Below are 19,158 nucleotides of genomic sequence, written 5' to 3'. Positions count from 1 at the left end.
GTGTATTAGTGTCCCCATGCTTCAAAATGATGGTGGGGGCATTTTTATCTAAAGCTTGTTAAACAAGCTCTAGTAAAAGTTTCCCTGACGCCATTTTAGTGTGGGGGCGCTGATACACAAGAAGCTCCAGGCACTTTAATTAGAGCAGTTCTGTCCTCCCCCACCCCTGGAACATATGTAAAATGCCCAACGTTTCAGTCATTTATACTCAACAATATGCAACTGATTTACTCAATAGTCTAAATCAGGGCTGTCCAACTTCCAAGTGGCTGGGGACCATAGGCATGCAGGCCACACACCCCTGGGTTGCCTGTTGTGTGAGTCACATGCCACACCATGCGAGTCCCCCTCCCCACCAACATACCACATGGCCCTCAATTTGCTGCACAATCGCTCCTCCCCAACTTTGCACCATGTGGTTCTCCAATGCAGTGCAAAATCCCTTCCTCCCAGCACCACTGCCTTACACAGGCCCTGACATCCTACATGAACCCCCAATGCACCCCGTGGCCTGATGCACGGACCTACAGCTCCTCACAGGCCACCTGCATGTGTGGATGTGATATACAGTGTAGTTCTGCTAGGATACCAATCCCTGCCACATAGCAAGAAACTCCCTCTGCATTGCAGTGACACAAATGCCACTCAGGGTCTCCAGTTCCCCAAAGTACTCAACCACAGGCCGCCTCAGACCTGCAAGCCACATTGATGGGGTAAGTAGTGGAAGCTGGAGGAGGGAGTGGGGAGCCCAGGGACTATAGCAACAGCAGTGGAAGAGCAAAGGGGGGGGGTTAACCCCTTGCGGGGCACCTGCAACTGGTGGGCTGCCAGGTGTACAGCCATGCTAAATTATGCTCTGGTATTGTTTCAAGCCAGGTGCTTTTTCAAGAATGCAACGTTAGACTCAGATCAGCTAACATATATGCTGGGAGTTTATGACCCTAAGTATCCCCATTGATATTGATGGGAATATTCTTATAGGTCAACTTGAGCATATGCATGTTTGAAGGACATGGGCCTTGCAAAATGCTTTAAGTCAAAAATCTGCAGAAGTTATGACTTTCAGTTGAGGTAGAGTATCTTGCAGTCAGAAAACACTACCCTATGGTAAATTTCTTTGTTTCTTGGCACTTTCTATGGGTACAAGTTTACTTGTAGTTTCCATCTTACCCTTTCTTTTCAACAGGTATAATGTGCAAGCATTATTTGGTTTTATACTAATGCCCTTAGTCTAACAAGATATTCCCCTCAAGTAGCTAAAGATTTTCCTAAAGCCATTTGTCAAGCTTGTTGCTAGTGTCTGTAATCGCCAACAATTTATAGTTCTGGAGATTTTATTTTTACTTCAATACACTTTATACTGGGATAAATAAGTGGCTAATTTTCTTATAGAGTGTTACAGGAAAATACCCATAAATATACTGATTTTTACAAACATGGAAAAAAAAGCAGTACAAAACGTGAGACCAATAAAAATAGAAATGAGGGGCTTCGTGCACTGAAACTGAGGTGAGCATAATTATCACTATAAGGAAAATATATAATTAAACAACAGGTTTGTTCATGTAATATAAGAGCTGGTTAGCTAATGTCTCACTTAAAGGCAACTCAGTGGAGTGGAATTCTGCTTGATGACTGTAGTAGATGCAACAAGATCTACCTCCCCTTCCAGCTCTTTATTGCTTTTTTGGTTCTGTTACCAAAATGACTACTACTGAAATGACATCACCACCATCTGAGAGCAACTGCTCTGATGCGTTTATTAAATACCTGGCAGCTACTGTACGGTCATTATTTCAAGTACAGAGAGTTGATTTATGACAATTACATGAAAAATGTGCAGTTCCTGACATGCTTTTGTCATTTGCCCTCAAATTAAACTAGCATGTTATTTAACATATGCTACAACAGTAGCTCATCAAGACAGCTAAAATGCATGATACAGGCAGCCTGCAGAATCAGGAATGAAGTTAAGCATTGTATTTAATGGACCACATCTGGAAATACTATAATAAAGGCAGGGAACATCCCATAAAATCAATTTCCATCATCACAGACACAGATCTTTATTGAACTGAGGATTAATCTGTTGGTTCCAGCTTTTCTTACCTCTTAGGTTCCCAATTGTACTTTAAGGCAATTGTTAATCTTAAGAATGCGGGATACAAGAATTTTTGTGGGCGATTATCTTATGGGACAAACCACATAGTTGGGTGGGGACATAGACAAACTTTTGAGTACCACCCTACCTTCCTCAGGGTAAAGCCATACCTGAAAGCTTAGCAGAGTCCTTCCCAATTATTTAGATGGTCCAATAAAGGATATTACCCACAAAAATCCTTGCCTCTCATTTTTTCTGGTCCATCATGGTTACATCACCCCCACCACAGTCTCAACAATATATTTTCACCTACCTTCTAATGTGTTCCTGCGGCCATCTGCCCCAATAATAACATCAAATTCAAATTCTGACAGAGGATGATCCACTGGAAGAAATTCAGCGCGCCAACCTATCTCTAAAAGAAACAAACAGGCAACAACATTTATTCAGCCACTGAATGGCAGAAGCAGCATTTTTAGATTGTGAAAGAAGGCAATTACACTAAATAGTCTATTTTGCTCTCAAGCTGGGAGAAATTCTGCCCTTACATGGGTAGATGCAACTTTGGCTGAAGTCAAAGCTGTGTGCAGCTCTCAGTTGCAAAAAAGGAACCCCCTATATTTGGGTGAATTAAAGCACTGAAGTGGCTCTGGGACCAGCCCTACAAACATTTAGCAAAAATCCTTTTGTACCTGACATGAGCAGCTGCACTATAAACCCAGCAGGACATATCAAATACAAGTATTTGCACGATTGGCCCTGGTAACTTTTTATCCTTTTAAATTAAACTGAGCACATTCACATTAAGCTACCACAAAGAAGAGCAAAATCCAATCTAGCCAAAAAACTGCATTTCTCAAGAAAGACACTTCACTTACAATAATGCAAACAATATAATATTTGTTTTTATAAAATAAATATATCTGACTCTCTACAACAAAACCTCAGAACATAGACCAGCAGGCACAAGAGGAAATATTACTTTTCTGGCCAGAATGTTTTAGTTTTTTTTAAATACCAGTGTATTGACATAGTGACTTTTATCATGCTTATTATTCTGATATACTGTATCTGGCTTTCATATGCAGGACAAAAAAAAGTCCCTTGGATGCCTTACACAATTATTTCACACAATTCCCCTGATAACACAGTTATTTCATACAATACAAGTTCTTCAGCAAGATAAGTGTATTTGCTTCTAAAATAACTTATTTCAAATTATAAAAAGACTGTCATACTTTGGTTTTCTTGATCTTCAGGAGGTTCCAGAACTTTCACAAACTCTAAATTTACATGGATTTCAACCCCCAGCATAAGTGCTACTTTGAACAGGATAAGCTGAAGCTGCCAAATACCTGCAAATAATAATAGACAGACATCACTCTGGAAGATGTAACAGCATTTTTTTCATTATTATTAAACTGAACTTAAGTACCCCTTGCAGGCCTCCATTACAGATCAGAAATGCATGTTGTGCCACGAACCAAGCCATAACACAACATGTTTTCAGAGTTTTTTCGCATCTGAAAGATTTGGTTAACCTTCTTCAGTCTCAGTGACTGGAACAAAGTAAGGCCTCCCTACCTCAATATATTATACTCAAAATCTACATTAACAGACTTTCAGTTTGAAAACCCAACCACTCAAAAAAGAATATGCCAAAACAAAAGGTTGCTTGCACACTCTTAAATCAGTCTCTTTGCACATATGCACTATACTTTCACATTTTATCGTACCTTTTCCACAGAGCACCATGCCTTATTCAGACACAGGTCATACCCATTCTGGAGATTAATTAGGTTTACACAGTAAGTCATCTGTTATCTATTCTCTGCTGATTTGTTGGAAGGTGTGTAGTGAATGAAAGAGAATAGATGGCCTCCAGGTTGGAGCATTTCCTGGGAAAATAGGTATTTCCTCCTCTGTACAGAGTTGTTAAATGCACAACAAGCCACAATTTTCATAAGCGGTTAATAATGTTTTTCTAGGGTTTTTTCGTACATGAAGTGAGACCCTGGAATACAATCTGCTGATCAATCTTATTGTAATTAACAACTATAAGATCCATGGTTTAACATATAAAAAGGTCCTAGGCAGCCCAAACTGGTCACACATAATTAACAGATATTTCTGGTCTTGCTCTCTGTATTCAGTTCCCCTCCCCCCAATGGAAATAGTATCCGTGCATCTTAAGCGAGCATTGTGAAAATAAATAAATGTAATCCATTCATACCAGAGGTACATGAAGCAATTAACAGTTCTGTTCTCACAGTAAGGTTTGAATAGTGTGCAGTAAATCAGATAGTCTGTTGTGCATTGAACAAAATACTGAGTAGCAGATCAGAGGTGTAGTGGAACATGTAGTATATGATCATATAATCAAAGATGATATAATACATATACAGAAGGACTTGAACAAAGTTGAAGTTATTCCTGAGATTTCCTCATTCTTGTCTGCTTGAATTCCTAAGTGTAATAACTTTCTTTTAAAATAGCTTTTTTTTAAAAACCTAAAAAAAAAATGATGTGCAGAAAACTGACATTTTCTTGTGTACTACCTGCCCTCATAGAAGACACATTGTTTTGGGAAGGCAGAATAAAGAGAACAAGATTTTTCTAGTATCTTGCCTGTCACAGTAGGGTCTCACCATGGCTGAACATTGGCCACATGGACTCCTGCATGCAACTGGGAAGAGAGGCAGAGCCCCCAGAAGCCATTCCAGCATCCCTATGTCTCCATTCAAGCATGAGAATCAATTTTCTACCTTAAAACATGCGCCCAATATTGGATGGCTAATTTGGAGTGGGAGAGGGAGATGCGTGTGGTATGCAAGTAAATATGGTAACCGAAAAAGCAGGAGTTCCATCATTTGGCATCACACAGATGTGCACATATCAGCCAGATTGAAATCTTCGGATCTCCTAAATATGCCTCTGCCACAGACAGAGCAAATGATAACACTAATAGTTTATAATCCTTTATGTTGACTGGGACTAGATAAGGATGAGACATATTGCAATTGCATGTCACTGGTATTGGCTGACAGCAGAGGAAGAGAGACACACATGATGCTTTGGTTTAACCTCAAACCCTAAGGAGAAAGTGTGAACAAGGGGGCATGGACTGTCCTACCTACTCTCTCAAAACCTGACCTCTTTTGGCTCCATACCATCTTTCATCTTCTCCCACATCCTACGGCACTATCCCCGTCCCACTCTTCTTACCTAGCTAGTCCCAGCATTCTATTCATTACTCAGGCTTCTCAACCTAGTTCCATTCTCTTTGCCCAGTCCTTCCCATAAGCCCACTGCCCTTTCATGTCTGGATCATATCCCTTCTGCATTTGATTCAAGCAGCTTCCTATTCCTCTCTGCGTGGAACTGAGTGTAATTTGAGTCTCTGTAGCTACTGGTGGTACCTACAACCCTACTACAATAAAAGAGTTTGGAAGTATATTGGGTTTCCATAATATTTTTGATTTACTATGCTTCGTCCCCTTGATCCTTCCTTGTTTGCTTGTCTTTTTTGGTATGCATGGGCCAGATCCTATTCCACCTATTAGGCACTTAAGTGGACTTAGGCATCTAAAGTGTGATCCTATTTCACCTTGCTCAAGTCTTTGTGGGGAAAATTGGGTGGGGTCCTTCTCCTATGTGCCACTTTTTGTGAGTTAGTCTTAAGACTAAGATAATGACATATGGCAAAAGTAAGAGTGTTAATTGTTTTTCAGAGACTTGAGCAGGGCAGAATAGGATCACATTTAGGTGCTTAACAGGTGGAATAGGATACGACCCATAACCTTTTCCTGTCACATAAGATACCTGCATGCATTGAACTTGGTAGACTAAGCAACAAAAGCAATCACACAACTGTATAAAATTCTATGATTTTTCGAAGACACTCAAAAAGGCAATAAAATCCTCCTATATTGATCTTGAACAGGAATGAAAAGTCAACTCAAAGTTTTCCTTAATGTTCAAGACAGATATTGGCATTTTGCCAAACCAGAAGTGCTTGAATGTGTTTTATTTTTGTTTTATGTACATTCAAGACAGGTGAATTTTCAACCCCTGAGTCTAGGAAATCTGATGATCTTCCCAAAGCATGCCTTCTTGAGAGAAAGTGCCTAATAGAACTGTGTATTTTATGTAATCATTCATACTTACTGATATGATCAATAGAGCCTGCACAAAATTTTCCATAAAATTTTTTTGCTCCTAGACCCCGGAGGTCATGGATTGTATAAGGCCACAGATGCAGAACATTGTTTCTTGAAAAAGTGTCCCTCTTCTCCACAACTACAACTTTGGCTCCCAGGAAGGCAAGTTCTATGGCAGTCCTCAAACCACATGGGCCACCTCCAACAATCAAACACTGAGGGAGAGAAGAAGGATTTTAAACATTAAGTTTGGGCATTCAAGTAGGAATCCATGGGCATGCAAGTAGAAATCCATGTAAAATAAACATTAACTGCTAGCTGAAGGCACTGTGCAAAACTACAGCTAATCAAATAACCCCAGAAAAATTCAAGTGAATTTTTTGACAAACACCACACTCAATCATTGAATTTTCCTTGGTAAAACTGTAAAATCACTTGATAGGTAGAAAACTGGACAAATGTGCTTGTCTCATACATAAAAGTGCCCGCCAGAGAAAAACTGATTAAAATACCATATATGATGCTTTTAACATGTTTGATTTACATTTCATATTTATTTCAATTTTATTTGCAACAGGCAATACTAAAGCTAAGCAGTAGAATTGGGTAATGACGAATCTTTGGTCTTGGAGCATATTTGTCAGGAAGAATATGAAAATATTTTTGCATGGCTCAGATTAGACCCAAACCCACAGATTTAAAGTAATCCAGTTCTCCTACAGCATTAGTGTACGACTATCCTATGACAAACATTAGTTATACTTTCCTATAGCCCGGCCAGTATGTTGAATGCAACAGACTAGATCATCAGCTGCTGTAAATCAGCACAGCTCCAGCAAATCATTAGATCCACCCTGACGTACAGTAGCTAAGGACTTGGCTTGTTCTACTTTAACACAGTGTTCAACATACTCAGTAACAACTGGAGGGTAAGCTCATAAGGTCACATGTAGGCATCTCAAGGTGAGATTTCACAAATGCTAAAGCCCAAATCTCCACTAAGCACGGAATTCAGTTTTGGCCTGATAACTAAAAATTTCCATGAACCAGAAAGTTGTAGATTTATTGTAAGCATCTGAAACACTTGAATTTTCATTCCCTACACTGATTACTATAGAGGTTGATTAGAAACAGTCCTTTTTACCTTGATAAAACAAATCACTTAAAATTATATAAGTAGTAAATCACTTTAGGTAGAAAATTTAGTCTGCTATTTGATGAAGTGTGCATGACCTAATTCAGAGAGTTCTGGTTATGAGGTAGATGTTGTCCTGTGCTACAAATACAATTCCATTATCTCACAATCAAAACATGATCTTTTGGTTCTCTCTCACATAGCTAGATGGTGATCGCAGTTCCAAAGTAAGGACTTACAATCAACTATGTTTAGTTTACAATAAGTCTGGTTATAAAAATTAAATAAAATTATATTTCTTCTTCATATAAGTAAGATTATTTATTAATTTGGGTCTGTTCATGTGTTTTAACATCTCATCTGGCACTGGCCTTTGTATAAACTAATGATAAAAGAGTTAAATTATCTCTTTTCCTTAAATGAAAAATTATGTAACATTCTAAGAAATTCAAAAGAGAGTAGAATTTTCACTGAATTAATATGTTACCTTGATTTTTAAGTGAACAGTTTGTAATCTCCAGATAAAGTATCATTAGCAAAAACTGAATAGTTACATTACATATTTCCCAGGCTTGCTTACTCTTAAAATATATTTAGCTTGTACTTTCAGAGTAACCTGTCACACTATGTTAAATATTAAGAAAACATCAACAGACCTTATTATATAAAAAAGGAAGAAAATCCAGTACAGATGTTATTGGGATTGAAGGGCAGGACTATAAGCAGAGACTGGGTCAGTTCCTTCCTGCACATACTTGTCATGATTAACATGAGAACTCCAAGTTCTGACAAGTAAGTGAATGTATTTACAGCTAAACAGTCTTCCAGTAATGTTTAGCAAACTGCTTAGACGCATTTTACAAATACAGACCATACATGGTTTGATTATTCTCCTGGCAAACAAGAAATATAATATATAAATAAATGTAATTTTAAAAAGCAGTCTTTTGAGATTTAGTCATAGCAATTCTTGCCAAGTAATAAAACCCCCACACAAAGCATTGAGTTACTCATGGTACTTGAAGCAGACAGCACACAACAGTTTTAAAAAGGATTCTACCTCCCATTGACAAAATGTCTTCCAACATTGTTGGAGATAGTGAAAAGTGACTGTATTTTAGCCACCATCCATGGTTACCAACTATAAACATATTTATCTGTGTGTCTCAGTTACATATTCTTTGATTTATTGGCAAAGTTTTTTTGCCACTAATGTATAAGCTTACTCCTCCTAGCAGTTTATCATCCCTTCCAGAAACTGCTGGAACAAAATACAGCATTAATATATTGCAAAAATAAATCCTGCCATGTCCAGAATTCTACCTTTATTAAGTAATGAAAGTAGCAACATGCAGGATGCAGAAGGGGGCCTTAATGTTTATATATGAAGCTGCAAAGAGAGAAACAGTACAATAATCATTCTAGGAAGGAGGATGAAGCTCTTGGGTCTATATTCCATCTACAATTATGCTAGTCTTTTGGCTTCCAACTGTCTATATTCAGAATGAAATTAACTTATCTCTGCTTTCAGTCACATAAAACCATATTTTTATGGTGCTTGATGCAACACAAAAGAGTATGGTAATACTGACCTCCAAACTCTAGTAACTAGTATCATGAAAGTCAAGGGAGCTCTGGCAGATCGCTACCAGTTATGGCCTACTTGACTTGACTGAGGCAAGATCACAGTCTCTCAAAGTATGAAGACGACCACACTCTTTAAATATCCTCTGTCAGTCAATCAAAACAAATAATTAAAAATGACCTTGGAGATTGCCCCTCTTCCTTTTTTTTTTTGCAAGTGGTAGAGAAGTATGTGTTAAGAACATTACAGGGGTTAAGGGAAAAAAGGCTTGTAAAAAAGGACTAAAGGATAACTCAAAAAGAGTAAAATTATCACTACATTTCTGTATCATACAAATTAAGAATCAGAACTGCATCCATTTACACCTCTGATAAAGATGATAAACTATTATTTATATTCTGCCACACAGGTACAGTTTTATTAATTATTTAGAGAAAGGCAAGCTCTTGCCAATGAAACATTTACATATCTTATGTCACTGGATGTAATGGGCCTACTTTTAAAGACTGTTTCCAGAGTGAGGCCCTAAAATAAAATGAGAACACAACAAGAGGAAACAAGAATACAATAAGAAAAAGTAAATGAGGGAATGGGCAATATAGTTATTTGGCATTTGGCAGGCTAATACATTGTGTATTGACAATAGTACTAAATAGAGTTTTGTCCTTTATCTGGATATTCCTTTTGCATATATGCTACACCTTTCACTGTACATCTAAATGTACTCAAAATATTGGACAGATGGAGAAAATGAGGTATGGATAAGTTAAATGAACTGATCAAATGAAATGGGGAACCCATGACTGAGCCATACAATTTTGATATGGCTTAAAATTCCTACTTAAGAGTCCTGTCACCAACAGGCTGCCAAGGTAAGGTAGAAAGGTTTGGTCAGCTTGCAGAGTGCCAGCAGACCTCCCTGAACAAGAGCTGCTGTAAGTGAACTTAAGGGCACCCTTTGTTGGCCTTTGGCAGGAATGGAAGCCAGAACAGAAGGTATTTCTGTTATGTACTCATTTTGATTCTTCTGATGTAAGATTGTGTTTGTTGGGGGGAGGGGAAGAATGCATCTATTTTTGGGGACAGCCACAAATCTCCTGCAGGAGAGAGCTTTGTGGACTTGAGAGGGAAAGTGATGGGGAGAGATTTCTCCTGGTGTGAGGCAGGGGAGTGGAAGTGAGTGGGAATGGAGTCAGGTGGGGCAGGGTAAGTGTGAAGAGGTTTTCTATGCGTACATATGAATGGGGATCAAGAAAAACAGTTGGAACTTAAGAACAAAAACAGTACCACCGCAGAGATGATAAATAATGGATTACACACACACACACACACACCTCTAAATCACACTGCTTTGTCCTCCAACTAACATACTTGCTCATCTCTCTCTAACTGGATTTCTTTTTAGTAGAGTTATTGATTTTCATGTTCAATTTAATCTAGGTTAATTGCAATTACTTTTCTTTGCAATTCTGTCCTGAATATGGATGATAGTAATCAGGTTATTGCTACAACACTCAATTCATAATGCAAATTACTAGTAATGAACCTATGAGTTAATTTTAAATTTTTACACTGAAGTACAGGAAACCCTCGCTATTCGCAGATTTGGCATTCACGGTTTTGAATACTCGTGGTGCTGCGCCAACCCACGCTCTCTCCCCACTGGCAGCGTGATGACACTGTTACAGCGCCAGCAGCATCTGTGGGAACTCTGTGCTTGCCGCCGCTGGGCTCCTGCCACCACTGCCAGCACAGCTGCCAGCCGCTGGGGGCACACACCATTCATGATGCAGTACAGTATGTATTCGTGGATTTCGCCATTCTTGGGGATCTCTAGAGCGTATCCCCCGTGAATGGCAAGGGTCTCCTGTAACTGTAACTATATTGATTATAAAAATCTTAAGTGATTTAATGCCATTTCATTAACTGATCATTCAGACTGACCTAATGAGAAATGTAAGACCCTACTGCTGTATTTTCCCCATTTAAATGATAAAATATAATTAGACAAATCTGACTAAATTGTTTTAGACATTCAACACACTAAACGGTAAAAACCTGCACATCTAATACATCTTAGATGCTTCAATTATTAATTGAGCAAATACTGTGTTTCTATGGTACCTACAAAAAGCACCATATTTTTTGTGAAGTGTAGTCTGTTGCTGTAGAAATGTAAACACAGAAAGTAATAAACTCTATTTCACTTTAAAGATGTAGAACACAATGTGTTCTGGTCAATCTTTCATGGTTTCCAACTAAAACTGAGACATAAGAAAGCTTCACCTCCTGAAATGCTCTATACTTTTGTAGTTTTGTTGAGTTGTGATAGTTTGGCTGTCTTTGAATGAGGCTGTAACAGGCCTGTCTCCTTAAGCTGCAGCTGTGAGGGGGCTACTGATATGCAGGGATCCTGGTTTTCTCCGATTTCAAGAGGTAATTCCAGATCCACATTTTTTCATGATTAAAATGAAACACCGCTATACATATATCTATATACTAGTGACGTTTCGTTTTAATCATGGAAAAATGTGGATTTGGGGTTACTTTTTTAAATCTGAAAATTAAGGATTTTTTTAAAATCAGGGAAAACCAGGATCCCTGCTATGGGAATGGTTCACTGGTGGCTTAAAAACTGCAGAGAGAAGAGCAGCATAGCAGTGACATGTGAGGCAATAGTTGCAAGCCAGAGACAAGCAATGGGCTGGACCATTTGCTGCATGCACTGCTGTATTAGGGTCAGAGCCACAGGGTTCGAAATATGGTGGGGCTTGCAGGGGCTGATCCCCCCCATAAGAGACGAGAGTCCCCCCATAAGCCCACCCATAAGAGACAAGAGTCCCCCCATAAGAGACGAGAGTCCCCCCATAAGCCCACCCATAAGAGACAAGAGTCCCCCCATAAGAGATGAGAGGCCCTGGCTTGCCCCATGCCTTTCTAAGCAGCTCAGCCAGTGGTGGCTCTTCTGGCTTCCAGCTGTCACTGCTGCAGACCCCCCGCCCACCAAGAGTCAGAGTGTAATGTGAACCCTTCCCCCCTTCCAGTGTCCAAGACAGGACCACAGGAGTTTGTTTGCTCATTCTGCTTAAGAACTCCATTTTATTTGCATAGACTGGCCAAGGAACTCCTCAGAGAGCAAAGCCCACTTGGAGAAGCTGGCAGAAAAAACAACCTGCTTACAGGAGGCCCACTGAAGGAAACAACCGCCAAGTTGCCTTCACCCAGGCAGTATGGAAATGCAGCACCCAGCTAATTTCTTTTGCATACTTCCAGAACGTACAATATAATTGCCATAAACTCATCAAGCCAAATTAAAGTATAAGTTAGCTTTGCAAACCCAGAATGATTGTGTTTCCATCCTCGACTAGGGCTGTGCAAAGCTTCGGTTCCCAATTCAATTCGGTGGAAATTCAACCTGATTCAGTGGCCAAATCTCCAAATCCGAATAGAATCAGGACACCTTTTAATCTCTCCAAATTGAATCAGAACCTTTTGAATCAATTTGGAGAGATTCAGAAAGATTTGGTGATTCGGATATAGACACAGGTTTAAATCTTTTTTCTACATACCTCAAGGTACCAGGTGGCTCGTGAATGCTGAGATGCTGGGGTGGATGGAGTGTCCCACAGGAGTGCGAGGGGCTCCCAGAAGTGGGAGCCAGTGATTGGCAGCAGGCCCGGAACTGGACCAGAAGCACTTCGGGTCCACCTCCAGGTCTACCAGGGACTGCACTGGGGTGGGTCCCCCACACCCCTCTGGCTTGGTGACTGGTGCCTCCTGGGTCTGGGGGTACCCCCACGGCTGATCGTCAAGCCAGGAGGGCCCCCCACATGCTCGGCAGCAGACCCAGAAGTAGACTGGAAGTACTTCTGGTGCACTTCCAGGTTGGCCACACAGCATGCAGGGGGCCCCCCCTGCGCTCCTGTGGGATGCTCTATCCACCCCAGCATCTCAGCATTCATGAACCATGCTGGTACCTTGAGGTATGTAGAAAAAAACGTTTAAAGCCATGTTTATGGCCGAATCACTTATTTTCCAAATCAGCATTGAATCTTCAGATTCAGATTCGGCCGAATCGAATTGGGGACAGTGATCTGAATCAATGAACTGAATCTCTGTCCTCGATTCAGGCTGAATCCAAATCCAAATTGAATACAGCCCATTTCACATACCCCTACTCTTGATAGACATGACTTTTCAACAGTATCCCCTGTGCAGATTACTCATATTGGGGGACAGGGATACTAGAAACAAGAAAAAGTGTGAAGAGAGCAGGACAGACTGGAAGAGGCTGGGCTGCAAGCATTTATTATGAAATTTGAAAACCTTAGGGCCCAACGGGCAAATACTACTCTGGAAATGCTTTACACCGCTTAATGTATCAAGAGCTTTCAGGCGAAGAATCCATTGGTTTTGAGGGAATTGAGAATAGGTTTTAAAATCTTTGCATTTCTTGTGTTTGATTCCTCAAAAAAATATTTTAAAGAGAGTGAGAATGAGAACATGTGACTAAAACTGAGGAGAGAATTATCTGATCTGGTGACAGAAATCCTGCTTGCTCACTTCAGCCATTTGAACACTGTGATCTATTTATTAACCATGATTTAGAAAAAAAATCCTGTACATTGCCAACTTCAGATGATCTACTCCTCACAAATAGAATAGAAAAATCAGTGACTGTATTTAACACCACCATTTTGCACAGTTCAATGTGTAATTTATTTTAAGCGCCATGTTCATCCCTTGCTTGTAAGGTCCAGACACAAAAGAAAAAAAAAAAGGAATAGTAGAGAATATGGAAATATGATATCTATCCTGTAATGTTACAAGAAGAAAATAATTGACTTTCACTTTATTTATTTATATGTACACACACATTTGTGGTGAAGAGGAGAACTGAACAGAAGCTGGATAAATTAAGGCAGCTCATTACTTCTCACACAAACATAACTCTCCATCTTCAGGATCAGGACATTTCCATTTACAAGTAGAAAGCAGCAAGAGCTAAGAAAACATCAGCTTGACACCTATCAGTGTACAAGTTAAGCAATAAATAAAAGACTGGGGTGAGGGAGGAATGAGAGAGAATGACCACTCAAAGAGGCACAAGACATCCATAAAAAAATTCTAGACATGCATGCAGAAAAGTATTCCAAATAAAATTGTCCTTAGAATTAAATAAGCTCCTTTCACTACATGTATAATAATGGCCCAAACCTGAGGGTAGAAATCAAAGCTTGAGGAAATGGGCTTTGCTCACAGGAATGATTCAAGCATTAAGTGGTAAAGCTATACACCCCCATAGACTCTTCCCAGTTTGGCACTAATGATCCGACTGAAAATGGGAGGCAGAGAAGACAGTTCTCCCTAGTGGCTCTGGCATCTATCTCTGGGCCGCTGCTGCTGCTGCAGGATAAAACTGTCTCCAGCATTTTGCTTTGCAAGAAGCACAAAGTCAAACTGGGAGGGGCTGTAACAGAAGCAGCATGGCTCCATGGCTTTCTGCTGCAGCTACAGTTCAGCCCTGATGTGCCTCCTAAAAACAGAGGCACATGGGATAACTCCACTGTTCTAAGTTCCTCCGTTTCTGGAGATACCATGCAGGGTCAGACTGGGCCAAGTTGCAGCAAGAGCACATACCCCTCCCACAGGCACTGGCCAATCTGACTCTGCAGGAGGTGCACAATGCAGTTCCACTTGGCCACGGAAACATTGGCAGTAACTGCACCACCCTTGTGGCCTGCCCCTCCCACCTCCTAGGCCTTGTATGTCCTTTTGCTCACCCTCCCATCCCCTCAGTGCTTCCCAAATACTGTGTGTGCAGCCTAGCACTTAGTCCCTTCTGGTTGGGAATCCCTGGACTCGGTCCCTTATAACCCCAGGGCTCAATATTAATAACACATTAATAATATAATTGTAATGTTTATATTATAATATTCATATTGTATCTCTATTAGGCTTGAAATGGGGTACCACTAAATTCTGAATAATTTTGGAGGAGTGCCTTGATTTGAAAAGGCTGAAAACCACTGCTGTAGATAATCTGGTTCAGGTAATTTAGCTTAGTTGGATGGATCCCCTAGCAATACTGCCAACTGACCACAATACCCTTCTACTACCCCAGACAACAAGATAGAAAATAAATGACACCTGCTAGACATTTTCATGGTGCACAGACTGCAAGTAAGTGACTGTTGTGTTGGTGTGGAACAAGAAATCTACTTCCTTAATCTATTTTTGCACTTGCATAAAGGAACATGTTGAGGTACAAATTTGGGACTTAACTAGCACTGTCAATGTGTGCATGACTCTGGCATCTTTTGTTTTAACAAATATCTGTAAATACTCCAGTTTAGAGGCTATTAAAGATTACACAGAAACACAAATGTTAGTGAGGCTCTACTGACTGCAGCAGAATCAAGTCTTACATGGATTTGGGCAAATGTTTAGACAGATCACAAACAAGCATGATGCTACATGACATAACTGTGAACAGTGATAAAATGGATTCCTGATCCAGACAATGACCATTTCTCTGGAATTGTACCAAGAAAAAGCATCTGTATAAGCAGCTAAAGCAGAGAGATAACAGAAGCATCAGTGGGAATTCTTCCCAATGCCATGGGGTTTTTTTTACTATATCTCTATATATAGATGTGTGCGTGCGTGCGTGTAGATAGATAGATAGATCTATGAATCTATTAACTGTCATGTCCTACAGAGCACCAATGCTTTCCAATGCCATGGTTTGTTTGTTTTTTTTTTGGGGGGGGGGTTGGTTTTTTTACTTTATCCCCTGTAAGAAGAATTTTCATGAAAAGTATTTCTGGTTCTCTCTAGATATATAGATATATCTATATAACCAGAAATACTTTTCATGAAAATTCTTCTTACAGGGGAAAACGTACAAAAAAAACCCATGGCATTGGTGCTCTGTAGGACATGACAGTTAATAGATTCATAGATTGTAAGGCCAGAAGGGACCTTGGAAGATCATTGGGTCCAGCCCCCTGCACCAAGCAGGAAATATAACTGGGGTCAGATGACCCCAGGAAGGTGACTGTCTAGTCTCCTCTTGAAGATGTCCAGGGTAGGCGATTGTACCACCTGTGGAGGGAGTTTATTCCACAGTCTGGACACCCTAAGTGTAAAGAAGTTTTTCCTAATGTTGAGCTTGAATCAGTCTTCCAGGATTTTGTGGCCTTTCAGGTGGCCTGGTGAACAGTTGGTCACCGAGCCCTTGATATACTCCCCTCATGTAGGGGTAAGCTGCTACCAGCTCTGAGCCTTCTTTTCTTCAAGCTGAAGAGTCCCAGATCCCTCAGTCTTTCCTCGTATGGCTTGCCGTGTAAGAAGAATTTTCATGAAAAGTTATTTCTGGCAAAACATTTTTTATATATATACACACACACACACACAAGCTGAATGCTATAAACTGCATGCTTTCAGTTTCAATTTTAATGTTTAAGCTCATTGCCAGTCCCAGAATATAAAAACCACAGTCAAATAGGAAATGTCTCCTGGAATCAACAGGCTAGAACTACCAATGCTATTTTAACTGTAAAACACAATAGGAAAAATAATGACCATTTTAACTAGAATCCTAAATGTCATTTCAGCCAAAATAAGATATTTAAAATCAGGGATGTCAAACTCACCTGGGCACTCTGCACTCTGGGAAACCAGGAGGCAGGACTCAGGACCAGAGACCCAGAGCAGCAGCCAAAGACAGCCTACCTGCTCACTTGCTGGGATCACACAAGCTTTGTAGTGCTACAAATGAATGTATGCCCAAGGCTTAATATTGACCTCAAGCCTCCAGAAGACAGAGGCTAATGAACAATCCAACATTGTCACCTACTTCCAAAATCACTCTGGTCAAAAAATGAGAGGGAGGGGGAGAAGGAGGAGGTTTATCAGATTAGAAGCAAGGAAGGAAGGAAGCCATACCAACGATTTTAAGTTCACAAATCTGTCTTAATACTGACAAGATGCTATCACTGTGCAGCAATTCCTTCAGCTATCATATTCACAGCTGAATCCTGTAGTTGTTGTATTTCACAGCTGAACTTTCCATCTATATCACAGTGGAATCCATCCACAGGAATCTACAGAGTGCTTGTGAGCACAAATTTTAATTTATTTTCCAAACGGAACTTGTTTTCATTGTCTTCTTTTGGTGCATAATGTCAGATTTGTAGCAGCAAAACACTAGTACATCCACTGAATTCATACATTAACTTGGTTCTTTATGGCAATTTTTAAAATAGTGTATCGATACTTCTGGGTAGATAATGGCATCACAGTTTCATTTTTTTTCCCCTTGTACAATGTAAGCCTTGTTTAAAAAGCAAAAGTCCAAATATCCTTATATCAGGGGCAGGCAATAATCTCAGGCAGAGGACCGCTTACCAAGTTTAGGCAAACTGTCAAGGTGCCGCAAGGTAGTCCCACCCCTTGACAGGTGCCCCACCCCCTGGTTGCCATCTTGTGATTGGACGTCCTGCCCCCTAACTCCTGACCTTTGGCACCAGAAGGCCCTCCGTTGCCCCCAGAAATACTCCGTTCAGCAAGGGGTTTTGTCATCTCAGAATCAGAAAAATACCAAAAACCAAAATATCATATTCTAAAAATCAAACCTCTACAACATTCATTAATTTGATTTAAAAAAATATTTTGTCCTAATTTACATGTGTTTGTGTAGTGTACATAGAGGTGATTGCACAATAGCTTAAAATGAAGTCTTACTCTTGTATATTGTTGGGGGAGGGGGACCATGGACAGGTGGATATAAGTTTGGGGGGGGCTGTTGGTGTGTGTATATGTGGGGTGTGGGGTGTGGGTGTTGGGGCCTGTGTGTATGGCAGTGCAAGGGGGGGTGCATGTGTATGGTAGGGTGTGCATGGTGGACTAGCCTGCGGGTAGGTAGGGAAGCAGTGAAAGATGCGGCAGGCAGAGGTTTCCGGTTGGGGGGTGGGGTGGAGGGGGCCGGGCTGGCCTTGTTACTTAGTCCTGCAGGCTCCCCCTGGGTCCTACTGCCCCTATCTCCTGTCATCTTTGACAGGTAGCCAGGAGCAGATAAATATAAATTTTATAAAATTTTAGGGGCCCAGCAGGCTGGATAGAATGGCCTGGTGGGCTGGATCCAGCCTGCAGGCCGTATTTGGCCACCCCTGCCTTATATCCATGTTTTTCAAATATATATATATTAGCATTAGACTTATACACAAGGATTGATCATGGAAAACCCAAATGAAAAGAATAATTGTATGCAAGACACCAGGGCTAAGTACAGACAGTCAAAAAGCCCAAGGCTGAATTGATTCAATCTTTCTAGGTTAATTTAAGCTGCGTCCGTTGAACCAATAAGCAAGTGAACAGACATTCACTTTTGATTCCGGAAATGCAGCCACATGCCTGCAGTGGGCCAGGCCAGAAATCATGGGGAGTACTAGGTCATGCCTGATCGCTCAGCTGGAACAGACAGGTTGAACCAAGGCTAACCCACCCAGCCTGTGAAGGGTGGGGGGAGGGGATTTGCAGGAGAGGTGCAAAGCATCCTGGGATGCTGGGGGACTGAGAGTTAACTTGAATCTGGATGGGATCTGGGACAGCAGTTCAATAAACGGACAACCTAAATCAGATACTACATCCATCCAGTTTTATCTTAAATCAGTTCTGGTCATTGTGAAAGTGTTTTGTGTGCACTGAATTTCTGTCACACATTTGAACCTGTTTCCAATCACTTATACCAATTTGTGTGTAATTTCTGTCCCTAGCCCAAGAAACTATGCTCTGCTGCACACTGGCTGTAGGTTCCTTAATTATATATGTTCAATTTATAGAAAGTTAGAGACACTCCTGTTGTTTTCATATTTTCTTTGTTTAAAGCTAGCATACCAAAATTTGCTAACTTATATAATTTACTTGGGACTCTGGCTTCTTTTAGGAACTCTCTCATTACCTGTGTCATTATATATATTACACACACACACACACACACACACACACACACACACACATATAGGTGTGTCCCTTTACATCAAAGACTTGTAGCTTATAATTTACAATTTTTTTTGTAAAGTTTTAATTGGCAGACATCACAGAAGTTTTAGAGAACTGTCTTTAGAAATTTTTAAGTATCCATTGTCATACTCGTGATGAATACCTGAATATT

At 40.3% G+C, this 19,158-nt stretch overlaps 1 protein-coding gene across 3 annotated transcripts in view; it reads right to left on the bottom strand.

Moving 5' to 3' along the window:
• The window catches only part of MICAL2 (microtubule associated monooxygenase, calponin and LIM domain containing 2), a 218,849-nt gene that overhangs the window by 149,861 nt on the left and 49,830 nt on the right, over window positions 1-19,158 (bottom strand). For all 3 annotated transcript variants that reach the window (XM_059722688.1, XM_019476858.2, XM_059722687.1), the window contains exons 3-5: window positions 6,269-6,476; window positions 3,340-3,456; window positions 2,415-2,516 (exon numbers count right to left, since the gene is read on the bottom strand). In XM_059722688.1, the coding sequence (XP_059578671.1) occupies window positions 2,415-2,516; window positions 3,340-3,456; window positions 6,269-6,476 (427 nt within the window). The remainder of the gene's footprint in view (window positions 1-2,414; window positions 2,517-3,339; window positions 3,457-6,268; window positions 6,477-19,158) is intronic.

This window comes from Alligator mississippiensis, chromosome 2 (genome assembly GCF_030867095.1).
Source record: "Alligator mississippiensis isolate rAllMis1 chromosome 2, rAllMis1, whole genome shotgun sequence".
NCBI lineage: Eukaryota > Metazoa > Chordata > Crocodylia > Alligatoridae > Alligator > Alligator mississippiensis.
The sequence above is the reverse complement of the archived record's forward strand: the minus strand, read 5'-3'. Positions and strand labels throughout refer to the sequence as shown.